The sequence below is a fragment of the Pseudonaja textilis genome, chromosome 3, assembly GCF_049901715.1.
Source record: "Pseudonaja textilis isolate UNSWEBS1 chromosome 3, rPseTex1.2, whole genome shotgun sequence".
Classification (NCBI taxonomy): Eukaryota; Metazoa; Chordata; class Lepidosauria; order Squamata; family Elapidae; genus Pseudonaja; species Pseudonaja textilis.
Window position 1 is genome coordinate 92,800,556 of NC_141992.1, and position 17,116 is coordinate 92,817,671.

At 35.5% G+C, this 17,116-nt stretch overlaps 1 protein-coding gene across 2 annotated transcripts in view; it reads left to right on the forward strand.

The window, feature by feature from the left end:
- BRINP3 (BMP/retinoic acid inducible neural specific 3) overlaps window positions 1–17,116 on the forward strand; it is a 307,089-nt gene that overhangs the window by 260,389 nt on the left and 29,584 nt on the right. For both annotated transcript variants that reach the window (XM_087930393.1, XM_026703240.2), the window contains exon 7: window positions 454–676. In XM_087930393.1, the coding sequence (XP_087786519.1) occupies window positions 454–676 (223 nt within the window). The remainder of the gene's footprint in view (window positions 1–453; window positions 677–17,116) is intronic.

Below are 17,116 nucleotides of genomic sequence, written 5' to 3' on the forward strand. Positions count from 1 at the left end.
TCATGTTGTATGAACCTAATATCACTGATAACACCACCCACTTCTTCACTGCTGTGATGCATTAGAATGAAGTCTTGGGAATGTTTTACTCCAAAGAAAAGCTTTCTGATTTTACTATCTATGAGTTACCAAATGTAAATATACATGGGATTATATATTTAATTAAAACTAACTGGAGAGATTCTGGCAATGAGCTAATTTTCAGTATATCAGATGTGCAACAGTAAAAAGTTGACTTTGGTACATCTGTTAGATTCATGCCACATTAAAACTTTATATAGCCAAAAATTAACAATATCATATTTCTTGATGCATCTTCTGCCGTCCATGACAGTGACAAATGAAAGGGATAAAAATGTGTATAAATTGGAGTTGTTGGGGGACTTTTTGGCTGTGCAAGTGATCTTGGAAATGTAATTTTTTTAAAAAATACTACATTTTGCCATTTTGCAGATGAATTCAAGTTCTTTATGAAAAGGCTGCCTATGAACTATTTCCTCAACACATCTGCCATTATGCATTTGTGGACAATGGATTCAAATTTTCAGCATCGCTATGTACAACTGGAATCCAGTATGAAACAACTATTTCTTAAGGCACAGAAAATTGTTCATAAGCTCTTTAGCCTCAGTAAGAGGTGTCATAAACAGCCACTCATCAGCTTGCCAAGGCAAAGGTAAGTCAACAAGAGTGGGGGCATACAATCAATCTCTCCTACTGGAGTATATTGTGGAGTGTGTGTGTACGTACATACATATATACTAATAAAATAGGAATAAAATAAGAATGAAAGTCTAAAATTCATATGAAAGACTAAAATGCATATGAATAAACAAGAGATTTACAGATGTCATAGAGGTTACAATCTCCAAGATATCAGTAATTGATTGTGAATAACTGAATATATTATATGGTTTGAAAAGCATGGGAACTGCTATTAATCTATAGACAAAGCATGAATATTAGGAACTGTAGACAGCAGGGTAAGTATTTGCCACAGAATAAAATTATGAACTACAGTAAATACTATTCATGTCAGTAAGTGTCTGATCTAATATAGAAATACTTTAACATTAAAATGAAGGCCTTATTCATAGAGAAATGGCCACTTTAGGTGTGGTGTTAAGTTATAATCTAAAAATGGTTTCAAATTTGAATCAAATTTTATGTTAGTAAAGCTATTTTGAATGCTATAGTGTAGCATTCAACAAAATTACCCATTCTTTTATAGAGGTTACTGAAGGCCCTTTCCAATAAGTAGTATATGTATCCTACACCAATTAACATATACAAAGCTACTAATTTAGTGTGTTTTAGGGAATGAATGGCTTAGTAAATTTTAATAAAAATATTACAGGTTGAAATGAGAACTGAACTAGTAAGATTTGTTTTGTTTTGATATGAATCGTTTCCCCAGACTGTTGAACTTTGCTACCTGCTCTTTACATTTCAGACAATTGTTCAAGAATGAGTTGTGTATTTTACCAATCAGGCCTGGAATAACATTGCCAAATCTCCACACTCTTCCAAATCTGTCAAATCTGAATTTAATCCTTGGTGTTTTCTTGGGTTACTTGTAGTTCATTACTTGTCAATGCCAATCACTTACAAATTTATTTTGAATATGTACTGGAATCATTTGGAAAACAAAGTAAAGTCTGAGTAAAATATTCATTTTTACAGCTGCAATTCTTCCAACCCACAACAAATTTTAGCAATAATTATTGCTAAATAAATCTTTATGATTTTTTTTTGACAGGTGGATTTCTAACTATTTCACTCTTTTTTGTTCTTTTTGTTAAGCCCTGTTACAAGATTTGGTTTGCTTTCTCTGTTAAATTCCATGTCAACATGTTTATGTGAAGCAAACCTATATTGCTATATACAGTATTCCATATATTCCGTTCATACTACCCAGTCTTAGTTGGGTAACTGAGTACAGGAACAGCATGTATTTTAAATTTGTAATTCTGATTTGTTAATTTAACCCCTGAGATATTATTTCCTTGACATTTCCTTTTAGCATGAATGGCTCTAATGCCAATAGAAATAGGAGATTGGCCACCCCTTGTCTTTCCTCCTTCAGTATAATACACTGGTGTTATAGAGTTCTGTTTACTATCTACTTGGCTTTTTTGTTATCTACAAACACTCTCTATCCATGTGGGAAATAAATGGGCAACAACTCATCCTTTTCGAAACTTCAAGAAAAAAACTCCATTCTCAGAGGCTTTTTCTGCATCAAGAAAGATCATAATCACTTATTATTATTATTATTATTATTATTATTATTATTATTATTATTATTATTATTATTATTATTATTATTATTAATCTTATTGATGACATCCAGTGTGTGTCTAATGTTGTCTCTCATGTAAGTCTTCTGAATGTATCATTTCATTTAAAAAAATCATTTATTCCCTTTGCGAGTACAGCATAATAATTACATTTGTGAAGTCTGAATAAAACAAAATCATATGGCCTTCCTGGCTAAATTAATATGGACCAGATAACAAGATGAAGTATGACCTATAGGGCTGTTATTTTAGGGCACTCCTTCAGTTTTGGGGAATCTATTTCCTACTTAGTTTTTCCCAATAGATTTTATTCAGCAGATTAAGAGTTCTGTTCCTGTTCCTTTTCTTAAACATGGAATTATTCTGAAATTATTTCCAATCCATTTCCTGACAGTTGCCATAGGACATGTCTATATTTCTTCTGAGTAATGAAATAACAAAATTGAGTATTTATGTGTTTCTACTATTCTCTAATGTGATTGTGTGTGTGTGTGTGTGTGTGTGTGAGAGAGAGAGAGAGAGAGAGAGACAAAAGGACAAAATGGGACTACACATCACTCTATTCCCAAGTCCTAGGGGCAGGGGCAATAGGTCTTCAGTAGTTTCCTAAATTATATTTATTTATTTTCAGTATCTGTTTTGTTTATTAATCATAAAAACAAAACAGATACTAATAAATAAATAAATAAATAAATAAAAATTATTTTACTATTATTGTTATATGTTAATACTTCTGTTTCTGTCAACATGTAACAGTAATAGTACTGTAACAAAAATTCATTTATGTATTTATTTATGTTTTTAGTATATCTTGTTTTTATGATTAATAAAAACAAAACAGATACTAAATAAATAAATACATGAAGAAATAAAAAGCAACTTACCAAAAATTAGGCAGGCAAGTTGGCTGGTCAGCTACACTGGGGTCCTCAGTCAGGATTAGTCTTTGGAGCTTGCTGTGGTGAGGACAGCTGGATGGCCCAAGAGTCAGCACTCGACTAGGACTAGTGGCAGCAGTGGCAGGAGGAGGTAGGTGACTGGCAGGGCTTACTGCTTGCCTCTTCACTCACCGATTGATGGTGGAAGGCCAGGTAGTAACAACGGTGCAGTGGGCTATGGGAGAAGATGGTAGCCAAGCAAAGATGGTAGCCAGCCAAAGATGGCAGCTGGGTGAGGCAGGTAGCAAGGACAGCTGGGTGGCCTGGGAGTTGGCACTTGACCGTGGCTAGCAGCAGTGGTGGCAGGAGGAGTTAGGTGGCCAGCGGGGCTTGCTTGCCTCCTTACTCACCAATCGGTGGTGGAAGGCTAGGCAGCAATGGTGCGGTGGGCCATGGCGGGGAGGATGGCATCCAGTGAGCCAGGCAGCTTTGGTGAGGGTGGCTTGGCAGTCTGGGAGTCATCGGGATTCAACCGGAGCTGATGGTAGTGACAAGTAGGTGACTGGGGCTTGCTTGGGGCTCACTTACTAATCCGCGTCTTCAGCAATGGCGGCCAGGTGAGGGAGGCAGGCCGGGTAGGTGAAGCTGGGCAGGCGAGAGTGGCTGGCAGTGGCAGTGACTGGGACTTGCAGAGCCCTCACTCACCCAGATCAGGCAGGATGGCGGAAGGCAGGCAGCAATAGTTGGCTGGCTGACACTGCTGCTGCTGCTGCTGCTGCTACTGCTGCTGCAAGCCAGCGATGGCAGTGGGTGGGAAAAGGTGGAAAGTGATGTAGTATAAGGAGTGACTGGGCAGATCAGGGCGGGCAGGGGAAGAATGTTGTCAGTAATTGTCATCCATGTGTGTGATGTCGCACAAGCGTGATAAAGACTGACTGAGCAGGGAATGGAGGAGTGGGCAGAGATGGGTGGGGCCAGCCAGGGGCTTGTTTTACTAGTTATCCAAACTACCGGGAATCATAACAATCAGTTCTACTGTACCAGTGCAAATCGGTAGAATCCCACTCCTGCTTATATCTCTTGTGTTAAGGGGGAAGGGTGGATCAGCACTGTTAGAAAAAGAAGAGGAAACTGCAGCACCAAGATCTCTTGGAAATCAATGTCTCTCCTCCTCAACCTGCACAATCTAGTGTGTATAAATTTCATGAACCAATAATTGAACTAATTGCCATTATGGCCATGCTATACCCAAGTTAAACTGCCCAGGAAGGGGAGAGCTTTCATTTTTTTACTTATGAGTGATAAGGGAGGTAATGCTATGATTTAAAAGTGGAATTAGAGCTTTTCAAAATGATAAAATGAATTCAAATAAATGATAAAGCAAAAAAGACGCACTCCTATGGAAAGTTTTCATATTGATTCAACATTTAATCTGAATTTAAGAGGAAGTTAAAGAATTTAAGAAGACTCTTTAGTGTCTAATCCGAAACATATCTGCTTTCCTGAGATCAGACTGTGACTGTCCCTCTAGCTTCAAAATACAAGACAGCATTTGGGAACAAGGTGAAATATGCTTTAGGTTCTCCTTCATGTCTTTTCAGGTTACAATATATCCTAGATGGATTTTCTAATGATGCTGGTTCCCCAAAGGGAAAACAAAACAAAACACAATGATAGCGTTTAAGTTCTGGTGGGTGACTTTAAATATGTGTTATGATAAAGTGAAAGATCTATTTCAAAAGTACTTTATACTTGATAGAAGTCCATAAATCACTGATGCTACATTTCTCTTAAATTATCCTTAGTGCTGATTTCCCAGATTCAGTTAGCCACTTTCCAAGAAAGAAGAAGAGAGGAAAGGAAAAGCAGTCAATACCCCAGACTGCTCTCTTTATAATCATGGTTCATCTATTATGATTCCATCCAGTGTCCACTGAACCTGTTCACGGTAATGGTAAAAAGAATATTCCTTGAAACTATGTCAAGCTAAAATGTAATTCAGCTTACCACAGTGATTCTGCAGAGGGATTGAAAGCTACATTATGGGAACCATACATTCAAATCAAAAGCATATTTATTTTTCTTATACAAAATAGCAAACTTATGAAAGACTAATATAAATTTGAAAACTTTATATGAGAAGATGTCCTCCCTAACTGATGCCCTGGTTTCAAAGTAAATATCAACCTGAAGCTATCATTGCAAATTTCCATATTCTCTAGCAGTGATAATAGACAAGTATATTCCCAAGTGTGCTCCAGAGATCTTTGAGATGCCAGATCAGCTTAAGACTTGTTGAATGTGAACTATGTGCCTTAGACTAAACATTGTCCCTTGTTTAAATTGTAATACTTTTTTATAACTTTTCATCATTCCTTCCTCAAACTCTAGACAATATAATTGTCAAATCTCATTAAACACAAAATACTTTTAGCTAGCTTGAGATCATTGTACAAGGCAGTTAGCTGAAAGCATCAACAAAAAGACATATTTGAAAAATATGAACAACCATTTAGACAGTTGATGTTTCCATTTAGATCCGGTCACAAATAATCTTTTTTAAAAAGTGTGTTTCCTGCAATATTTTACAAACTGAATTTACAATTCCTGCATAAACTGAAGTAGTAGATTAAAGTTCTGAATTTTGCTCACTGAGGTACAAATGTCTACAAATTATAATGAGGATGAAATTCTCATGAATCTTTACATTTTATTCATATGAGAATAATAAGTATTTTTAATATTAAGCTTTTTCAGCTATGGCAATTCATTTTTTCCTAAAATAATTTCCCCAAATTACTGTTGTTATTGTTGTTGTTATTTTGGAACCATGAGCAGGTAAAAAAGAAAAATTAAAATTGCTTTAAGTAGTAAAATGAATGAACTTAATTTGTAAAACTAAGGAACTGATGAAGACTTTTTCATTCTCACATTTGTTAAGAAGCTTGATATATTGATGTTGTTGTAATCCTGAGTTGACCAAAAGTAGGAAAATTATATGGAGATAAAAATGAAAGTGGTAATCATAAGCAATTCTACTTATTCAGAAAAGCATATAACATAAAGTAAATGATTGTTTACATTTGGATATTTTTTCCAGATATAATTCTAAAATAAAGTTGAACCTTTTCTGTTTTAGCTCCTGAATGTGCCGGATAGGGTAAAACCTGTGTAAATCACAATTATCTGAAATGGAAAGATTATTCCTTCTTGTCTGTCTTGTTGCTATTCCTTTATTAGCTATATTTACTAAAAGTGATGGGGAAAACAACAGGAAATTGTTTCAGAGGGGGGTTGTTTGCATGTTTTTGCAGGAACATGACAAAGCCATTCTTAGTTGTCCAACTCAGTGTATTGGCCCCATTATTAGTTTAAGTTTCCGTTTATTCTACATCACATAGCATATATACCTCTCTGGTATCACCAGGGGTGGGATTCTACAGGTTCGCACCTATTCTGTAGAACCGGTTGTTATGTTAATATTCTAAGCAGTTCAGAGAACCAGTTGTTAGAAGAAATTACTGGCCTAATCCTGTAAGGAAGGCAGGAAGGAAACATTCTGGTGTTGCTTACAGAAACTCCCTTTCCGTTAACTCTTATTACATTCTTGGCAAGACTATACTTCCTGTCTCTGGAACTTCTCTGGAGTTTTTTTCCTCCTTTGTTGGTACTTTGCTTGTGTGGAATGACCATTCAAAGTTATAATGGCACTGAAAAAAGTGACTTATGACCGTTTTTCACACTTATGATTGTTGCAGCATCCCCACAGTCATGAGAGTCCAGGCAAGGAGATGCATGCCTTGATGTGAGTGATGTTGAGTTGGCCACACCCAGCCAGTCACATGACCACTAAGCCATGACCACCAACTAAGCCATGCCCACAGAACCAGTTGTTAAAAAATTGAATCCCACCCCTGGTTGTGACAAATGTGGCCAGGAATTTAAGGACAAAAGCACAGATCTTCATTTTACATATACTTTATTTGGACCTTACTGGATGGATAAGGAACTTTATTTAGGAGTTTCCAAATAAGTATAGCCTTATTTTATACTGATACCAGATATAGAAGATCAGTGGTGGGATTCAATTTTTTTTTAATACCGGTTCTGTGGGTGTGGCTTGGTGGGTGTGGCAGGGGAAGGATACCGTAAAATCTTCAGTCAGAGGTGGTATTTGCCAGTTCTCCAAACTACTCAAAATTTCTGCTACTGGTTCTCCAGAACTGGTCAGAACCTGCTGAATAGCACCTCTGTAGAAGATCCATATTCTATGGCTACTATTTATTACCTCAGAACCTTCTTCAAATACTGTTTAAGAGCTGGAAAATATTTGGGGATATTAAAATGTTTTGAGATACATTCTTGTTTTTTGGCCTTTTAGGGGTTGATATTTTGGTGGGGTATCTGATTACTTTGTGCATACAATTTACAGATGGTGATGATGGGGACAGGAAAAGGAACAAAACATGTTCCTGTGTCTCTCAGGTATCCTTCTTCCTGTACTCCAGAATTTAACTTTCATTCTTATTGAAATTAGCTTAGCCTTCTCTAATCCATTTTGTTCAAATAAATTAGATTTATGTTGTAATAATTATGCAGCTTTATGCAGGATGGAGACAATGGACACTCAAGTATAACACATTGATGGAAGTAGCTTGATGAATGCAGTCTGGGCTGAAAGCAAAATCTTTTGGTGACTCAAGGAAGCATTCATCCAGTACAGGGACTTTTCTTTTGTGAATCCAGAATTGTGCCTGAAATTCCAGTCTCAATGTGTCATTCCAAAATTCATCCTGAAAATGGCAGTTGCCCATCAGGGGAGGTAGAGAAAGAATATAAACGTGTATACATTCTTGGGAAGAGATGGAATGTCACCAATCCACATCACTGTCCTTACATCATTTATCTTTGTGCTTAAATAACTACTCTACATTTCTACTGTACATTTACTAGAAAATGCCAGTGAGAGGCTTTGTTCAAATCCACAAAGAAATTGCCATCCAGAATAGGAAAAAAATGGGTTTTTAATTATAACAAAAGATTTCAGAAATAGGTTAAGGCAGAGCTGTCAAACTTGTGGCCAGCTTGCTGAATGTGTCCTGTGCTGACCACACCTGGCTTAGCAAAAATGTCGGGAAAATGTCCTGATAAATCACATGATGATTCTGAGCAGCTGATTGGTTCTCTTGTCATCCCTCAGATTTGACCCTTTGAAAGGAAGGTAAAGAAAATTCAGAATTAATCATAATTTTCTTCTTACCTAAAGCCACAATATTTAGACTGATATTATGTCTTGTATTACAGAAAAGTATTTCATGGGCTGCCAGGGAAAATGTGCTCTACATGATGGCTTACATAAAATTTCATAAAAAGAAGATGAATGGATATATAAAGTGATCCATTGACAATAGAATAAGCAGACACATTTCATAATTTACTCAGTGTGAAATATATTTTCATTTAAATGTTTCTAAATAAATAATAATTTAGTTTAGATATGTGCATTCTCTTTTGTCTCTCAAATGCCTCCTCCCCCAGCAGTTATATGAATTGCAATGTTAGAAGAAAGTTTTGCTGTTGTTATTGTTGTTTCTGTACAAAGTTTGGAGGAAGAACAACAGCAACAAAAATACTCCAATATTTTTATAGCATAATCCTTTTTAAACCAGGAAGAACTGCTCAGAATTTAAACAATAAACATTTTGGCTTTCATTTTAGTTTTCTGTTTATTTAAGTAATATAAACTATACATTTACATATAAGAATCTTAAAATGTGAACATCTGTTATCCTTATATAAATTTGGAATGGTTGTGCATGCATATATTTTAAAATAAAATGTACTCTAAATTTTTCCTAATTTTAGCATTTTCACAAAAATTAAACACAAGGTAGGAAAAACCATGACAAATGAAAACAAATTTCTGCTGAGATTTATAAATTGTTGGCTGAAAGGTTAGCCTTACATTTTAAGAAGGTGCCTGAATTACCAAATATAATGATTCCAAAAATTGTATCCCAAATGATACAATCTGTCTTAACTCAGGCAGCAAAAAATTCTTTCTTGGATATTTTTTAAAATTATTGTGTAGGGTTTTTTGAAAAAAGCAATTATGCAAATGAGTAGGCCCTTTAAACTTAATAATTCTTACTATCTAGATTGTGAGAGTATTCCCTGGCTGAGCTGCATAATACAAAATAGATTTGTAGTTTATTTCTGGAATATGCAACTGGTACATGGAAGTGCATGACGTTTTTTTCCCCAAATAGTTCTTACTTTTCCTCAGTAACACAGATCGTTTGAGGTTTTACAGGTAGCCCTCATTTTATGGCTACAATCGGAATTCTTTTGGGGGAGAGGTGATTTTAACATTTTATTAGTTTATAGAATAAAATACAAAAATACAAAAGCAAATAGTAAAACACAGGGAGGGGAAGGACTGAAAACTGAGGAAGAGAGGAGGATAAGGAGGGGAGGTATTGACTCCTGACTTCCTCTATTGCAGTAGAATAAAGTATTAACATCGAACCTCAACTTTTTACTTTTCCATAACGGTATAAACTAGCCATTTTATAATGTCATGCCCCTGGTGGAGACTGACTCTGAGGAAGAGGAGCCAACAGGGAGTGGGAGTGTGGCTCCAGAAGTGGTGGAGGAGGCTGGGGAAGGGCAGAGGAGGATCCAGGCCCATCTCTTATCCATCCTAGGTCATACAGGGAGGAGACGATCAGGGAAAAGCGAGGTCTACTCAGGAGGAGATTACCATATCCTCCTTGTGGCTTGCAGCTGGGAGCTATGTAAATAAGTTTGTAACTGCGTAGACAGAATTGCTGGAGTTAAAGTTTAGTGTTTACTTTGAAAGAGGTTTATCCTTGCTGACGTTCTTTCCATGCACTCTCCTTGGTTATCTTCCTGGAATGTATGGTTAATTATCTTGTCTTGCTTCAGAACTCTCGTCAATGCAGTTTGTTGCGGTTTTCTTTTTGCCTCATTATTTGCTTTTGTGACTTTAAACTGTGCCTAATAAAACAGTGAAGTTAAGTTGAAGGCATTACCAGACTTTAATATATGTTTTGGGTTATTTGGAGAGATTACAGGTCATCACATATAATGACAAATCAATCTAATCAGTACAACCATATATATATATAATTTAATGTAATTTTTCTTTGATCAAAATGGTCCGATTAGCCATCACCACCAACTGGAATCAGAATTTCTCTTGCTAAACAAGATAGGTGTTAAGTGTGCCATGTTGCAACCTATTTTGCTAAATTAAGCAAATTACTGCAATCATATCGTTAAGTGAATCATACAGTTGTTAAGCAAATCTTGCTTCCCTCATGACATTTCCTAAGAGGTTGCAAATGGTGAGCCTGGAATACTACAACCATTGTAAATACATGCTGATTTCCAGGAGCCTGAATTTTGATCGTGTGACCATTGGGATGCTACAACATTCATAAGTGCCAGAGCCAGTCATAAGTCACTTATGTCAATGCAGTTGTGACTCGTAATAGTTGCTAACATATGGCTGTAAGTTGAGGACTGGGGTAATAATCTCCTTTTTGACTTCTTGTCATAGTTGGAATTTTTATTATATTTTGAATTTCAAATTAAAATGGCGAAAAAAACAATCAACACTAACTTCACTGATTAAAAATTCTTGCAGCATTTCCTAGCAGTCACACATTGCATAATGTTCACTTTTCATTTTTCAAATGGTTTATCAAAGATGTTGATTTTTTAATATGAAAAAAAAGGACAAGTCTGAGAACACTCACTGTGACATGGCAGTATATTATGTCTTCCTTTAAAAAAAAACCCTATCACTCAACAGTAATTACCATCACTGCAATACAATATGTCATTTTAGGCAAATTCTATGAAGATAAAATGGTGGCTGTGAAGCAGTTATTATTGTTTGTAAGTTTTATAAACTAAATTTTTAGTGTTACAGCTACAAATATTACTCTTATCTCTGAAAATCCATGAAACTGGACTCTGTAATGTGAACAATGGTACAAATTTGGAGGGGGGTTTAGGTCACTGTAATTTATTTTACATAATTACCAGCAAATATAATACAGAAAAGTACAAAAGCCATTTTCCTTTAATAGACAGCAAAGTAATAAGAAATATGTGCGCATGCAGAAGTAAATATCACATTTAATCTATATTTATCCCAAGTATTTTGTGATTAATTCTGTTAAAATAAGAACTATGTTTGCTAAGCTCATTAAATGCAGCTACTACATCATTAATAATTTGTGCTCAGGGATGTGTGTTTTCAAAAAGACACTATTTTCATATATCTACAGGATGGAGATATATATGTTATTTCCCCTTGGAATGAATTGCAAATGTACCTTCTATAAGAAAATACATTTGTGAAGTCATTTTGTTTATTTCATCCGATCTATAACACTCTGTCCAAGAATGGATATTAACAGGAAGGGTTTTTTTTTATCTGTTTACCAACCCAGACATAATAACAAAAGAAGAAAATTTAAGAATCTATAGTTTAGACATTTTTTTAAAAAAAGCCAGTCACAATTAGCAACACTGTCATGGTTTGTTTTAACTTAGAATAGTTAGTTCTAAGTAAAGAACAGTAAAATGAACATTATGGGTGATGAAGTAAAGAAAAGAACAAAAAAGATGACTTGCCTAAGACTATCAGTAAGAGACTCAGAATATTTTCTTCGTTCTAGTTTGTATGAAAGATGATATTACCATGTTATCCAGACTAATATGCATCTTATGCCATGAGAATGTCATAGAGCCAGTTTGGTCTAGTGATTGGGCATCAGGCTAGAAAACTATGTTCTTAGCCATGAAACCAACTGAGTGATTTTGGGCTAGTCACACTCTTAGCCCAATTCACTTCAGAGTTGCTGTCATAGGGAAAACATGGGAAAGTATTAGATATATTCACTGCTTTGAGTTGTGTATGGAAATAATGAAGACTAATCTACCCCTGGATAGATGATAGATAGGTAGATAGATAGATAGATAGATAGATAGATAGATAGATAGATAGATAGATAGATAGATAGATAGATAGATAGATGATGGTAGGTGGTGAAATTCTCTGGTGATTTTCAGTAGGGGACAAATAAAATTAACTTGCAAAAATGAAAGCAAAACCAAGAATTTCCTGGTTCTTTAACAGAAAAATGCCCCTTCCCAACTTGTTTTTTGGCTATCAGGAATAAGAGGAATAAGAGTCTTCCAAGGATTGCTTGCTTAAGAGTTTCAAACTTTGTTGTTATTTTTAGGTTCAGTGCTATCTGAAGGTCAAAATGCAAGTAAAAATATATATTTTAAGCCAGCTGCAATTTCTTTTAAACAGAAGAATTTATTAAGAATTGATAGTTCAGGCTAAATAAGATTGCACTTTGCATGGTATGCTAAGGTAATAAAATGCAATCCTACCGACTGATACCATTTGCACATCTAAATGTAAGAGAATTAAAAGGCACCTTAGTATTTATAATACCTAAATATGTAGCGTTTTTAAATCGTTTACTATGCTTGATAAACTTATTCTGCCTATATTCTGATGATTAGCAGAATGAGTTTGGTCATTACTGAATTCAATGTGCCATCTCTGGAAAATAATTTGCGTAAACTCATCACTATGCAGTTGAAATAGCTTGCAATAAGGGACGTCAATTGGTGCCAAGTCTAGGCAGCACAATTTGTGGATGAGTAAAATAAAAGCCAATAAAATTTATTTTGAAATGAGACAATGTAAACATAATAATGGAATACTGGAGCAAATTGTATTTTCCTCGGCACCATCTTGGCAAATAACTGCAAATCCAATTATTCAAAACAAGTGAATAAAATTCCAAAGAAGTGAATAAAAAAGGATAATGTTTTATAAATAAAGTTTATAGACAAGCCGTGTTCAATTCAGCAAATGCCAATATTTGGATTTTAAAAAGCGCTCAAAGCAAAATGCTTTGGAGATTCATAGGCTCTCTGCTCAAGGAAAAGCTTTTAGTAATATCTTTGATTTTAGGCGATAATAGATTACTCATTTTTGTCCTTCCTAGATGAAGCAAAAAAGAATGAAAACAATTTCTTTGTTTTCCCCGTATGACTTCCCTGAATTTTATAGTTTGCAACTTTATACTGTAGACAGGCATTTAAGGTTGCAGAACTTAAATACTTGCTTACAAGTAGCTGTCCTTTGGAAACATTTGAACTTAGTTTTGAATGTACAGTAAATGCAATATTTTAAGAATAACTGCTCAGAGCAAATTCTTCAAAGTAGGAAATAGACTCATTATCATAGTATGCCCTTTCTGTTCATGTGTCGGTGTATTCATATACTGGCTTCTCTGTGTTATGTGGGTCAGTGTTATTTAAAATTTGAGCATGTAAGGAAGAATGCTGATAAGCTTGTTCATTTAATAATATAGTCATCCATCATATAAAAATGGAAAAATCAGAAACAATTGCAAAATATTACATAACTTGAATTAAAGTGATGAAAAGGATTTTATCATCCCTTTTCAGTCAGGATATTGACTGAATATTTGTGATGAAATGGATTTTATCATCCCTTTTCAGTCAGAATTCGGACTGGGCCACAGTACCCAGGCAATATTGGTCACACTTGTGTATTATCTATGGAAGGATGGTGGGGAGTGTCCATCTTGGCTCTTTTGGATCCATCAATGGCTTTTGACATCATTTACCATGGTATCTTGTTGGACAGGCTCCTGGAATTGGGAGTGGGAGACAATGTTCTGCAATAGTTAAACTCCTTTCTCCATGGCTAAGTTCCAGTCAATGCTTAATTGGGGAGGAGAAATCCACCCTAGGCCTCTATTATGTGGGATGGATTAGGACTCAGTTCTCTCTGCCCTCCTATTTAACATCTATTGAAGCCACTGGGAGAGGTCACCTGCCAGCATAAGGTTTAGTATCAGTATGCTGTTGATTCCTAATGATGCATCTCTACCCCATGTAGGGCAAGTGATGATATTCAGGAACTGGCTCAGTGCCCAGAAGCTATAATGATCTGGATGCGTAGAAATGAGTTGCAACACAACTCTAACAAGGATGGATTGTTAATTAATTAATTAATGAAATTTTTAATATTAAATTCATTAAAACATTAATTTAAGTGGATGGGTTGATTATTATCACTGCCTGTTTTAAAAGGACATCTGCAGCTTGGATCAAAGGCAGACCATAACTTTGCAGCTTTCACTGCCACTATGTGCAAAATATTAAGCCTCATAGTCAAAATAAAATGTGATCTCATGTATCATTTCCTATCTACAAACTGGCACAGTAATGAACAAAGAAAGTTCAGATGTTCAGTACATTGAATCACACTTTATAAAGTTGGCTTTGTTTTGTTTTAAAACTGGCTTTCATCATACAGGAGCATGTGGGAGCTCACCATGGATTTTTAGGTTTAAATGCAAACAAGCATCCCCAATTATAAATCAGAGAGTTTAATTTCACAGAGCAGGTACACACCAGGAAGCCAGTTCCTACCCAAAGGAATGTTGATAAGATAAAAGAATTACAGAAAAAGTAAAGGTCAGTTCCACTGTGGTTACTCTTTTTAACAAAAGGACTTACCATGTAAAACAATCAAACATGGGAAGGCAAGGGATGAAGAATAAGAATCTCAAGGCTATATTTTTAATTAAGCTAAAAATCAAAGACATTTAAGAGAGCTCACTTTCAGGCCAGAGGCAACATAAATTAAATCAATGCACAGATAATTTCTTGATCTAATCTGACACTTTCAAGATTTACATATCTACATTTTTAGACAGATATATTGAACATCTGCTCTGATGCACACCCCTTTATATATGAATGCATTTTTTTGTTTGTTGATTAGTTATATTGGGACAAACTATTTTCATAGCATTGTGTTCACTCGGAGAAGCAGCTGGCATGGCACTTTATCAAGAGTTCTGTAATTTTAAAGACAGAAGATGGAAGTTGTTGTTGATTCTACTTGCTCAAATTTCAAATCATGTTAATAAGAAATGCCACTAAAATAGGAAGAACATATCTATAAATTCAAATATCCAGCAACTTACTAGACGGCCCTCTTTGCAGCCATCTGCTGATACTTCAGAATTTTGCAGTTCAGGTATAGCAAGTCTTCAAATTAATTTTGATTTCTGGTTATTTTGCACTCATATCTATCCAATTCTGTTGTCAACAACACCAAAATAGTGTGAGATTTTCAGAGTTTTTCCCATCTAGGCATGGTATTATAAGTAGATCTCCCATCCAAGTATTAACCATGTTTTACTCCACTTAGGTTTTGAGCGCAGGAAAGGCAAACAGTTGCTGCTCCCTTTGAAATTAGATACAGCAGACTTATTAATCCATAGTACATGAGACTGTTTCCCTTTGTTCCATAAAAAATTAAATATATACCTAAATAATCTCTTGCAGACTCATACACCATTGCATTTCTAATTTGGCAGCCCATTCATTATGTTAGCATAATTAAACATTTTCAAGTAAATTGTAAAATGAATTTCATTAAAAAAAAACATTTAAACATTGCACAAAGACAGAACACTTATCTATGTGCAAGATTGTGAAGCTTCATTTACTCATAATCCATTAGTGATTTTTCCAATTTCATTAAATGCTTTCCAAGGTCAAATAACTATAGCTATTTGTTAGCTAGCTCATAACAGTTGAGGAGAGGCATGTTTCAGATTTTTAAAGCTGATTCTGAGCTGTAGCCAAAGCAAAGTGTGAACCACCTTGAATTAAACTGATAGCATCTTCCCAAACAAGTACAGTATTTCAACCTCATCTTGTCTTCACTCTGTACAATTAGAAACAGCAACATTGAATTGAAATTGGATTGGTTGATGTAGGTGTGACCATTTAATCTATGAAGTATCTAAGTCATTGAGGTTATAGTTGTCCCAAAGGTACATTTTCATTTCTTGTTCTTCTTTGAAGATGTTTTACTTGTCATCCAAGAAATTTCTTCAGCTCTGACTGGATGCTGGGGAATGGAAGACAGCTGCAAAAGGGTGCGGAGCCTTCTTGGAACTGTTGAAAGGACTATGTTGTAGACAGGAGATGATGTTGTATCCTCTCCCTCTGTGGAGGGAGGGCTGTTCAATTTTGACATAGATGATGTTTTTTGATTCCTCTCTCAAACCAGCAGTCCTCTCTGTCCCAAAGGTGGACCATTGAGAGGAGAAAAGGATGAAAATCAGAAATAAATGCCAGTCTCCAACAAAAAATATTCATCCAAAGTCATGGGACCATGGGACACTGCCAATGGCCATGCATTCAGGCTGGTTGTTGAGCACCCCAAATGAGTTCACATGACTGCAAGGGGGCAGCCATTGGAACTTTGAATCTGTGTTCTAAGTACTTTTTTATTTTGGGGGGCTCTGCTGTATCTTCAAATGCTTACTAAGGACTAGAGATTTTGAAATATTAAATTCTGCTTTTGGGGGAGGGGGGTCTTCAAATAGCTATTGTTGCTACATAATTGAGCAATTAGGTGGACATAGGATTAGAACCAAACTGGGCCACTTTAGAAACAAAATATGATACCAATACATTTCAGCAAAAACTTATTTGTGTGTGGGAAGAATGTGTGTGTACAGTGAGCCAATAACAAAAAAGAAAAAGTCTAATTGGGGCTGAAGAATTTAATGTTGCTTATTTGTTTATCCTCCTTATAGTTTTTATAAATAACTCAAGCAGCAAGCATACCTAAGACTCCTTCTTCCTCCTGTTTTCCTCAAAACAATAACCCTTTGAGATGAGTTGGGCTGTAAGAGAGTGAATGGCCCAAGGTCACCCAGCTGGGATAGTTAAGGCAGGACCTGAATCTAACCTGGTGCCTTAACCACTAGAACAAACTGCCTTTCTGGTTTTCATAGTGTATGGAAGAGATTGAAAACTATA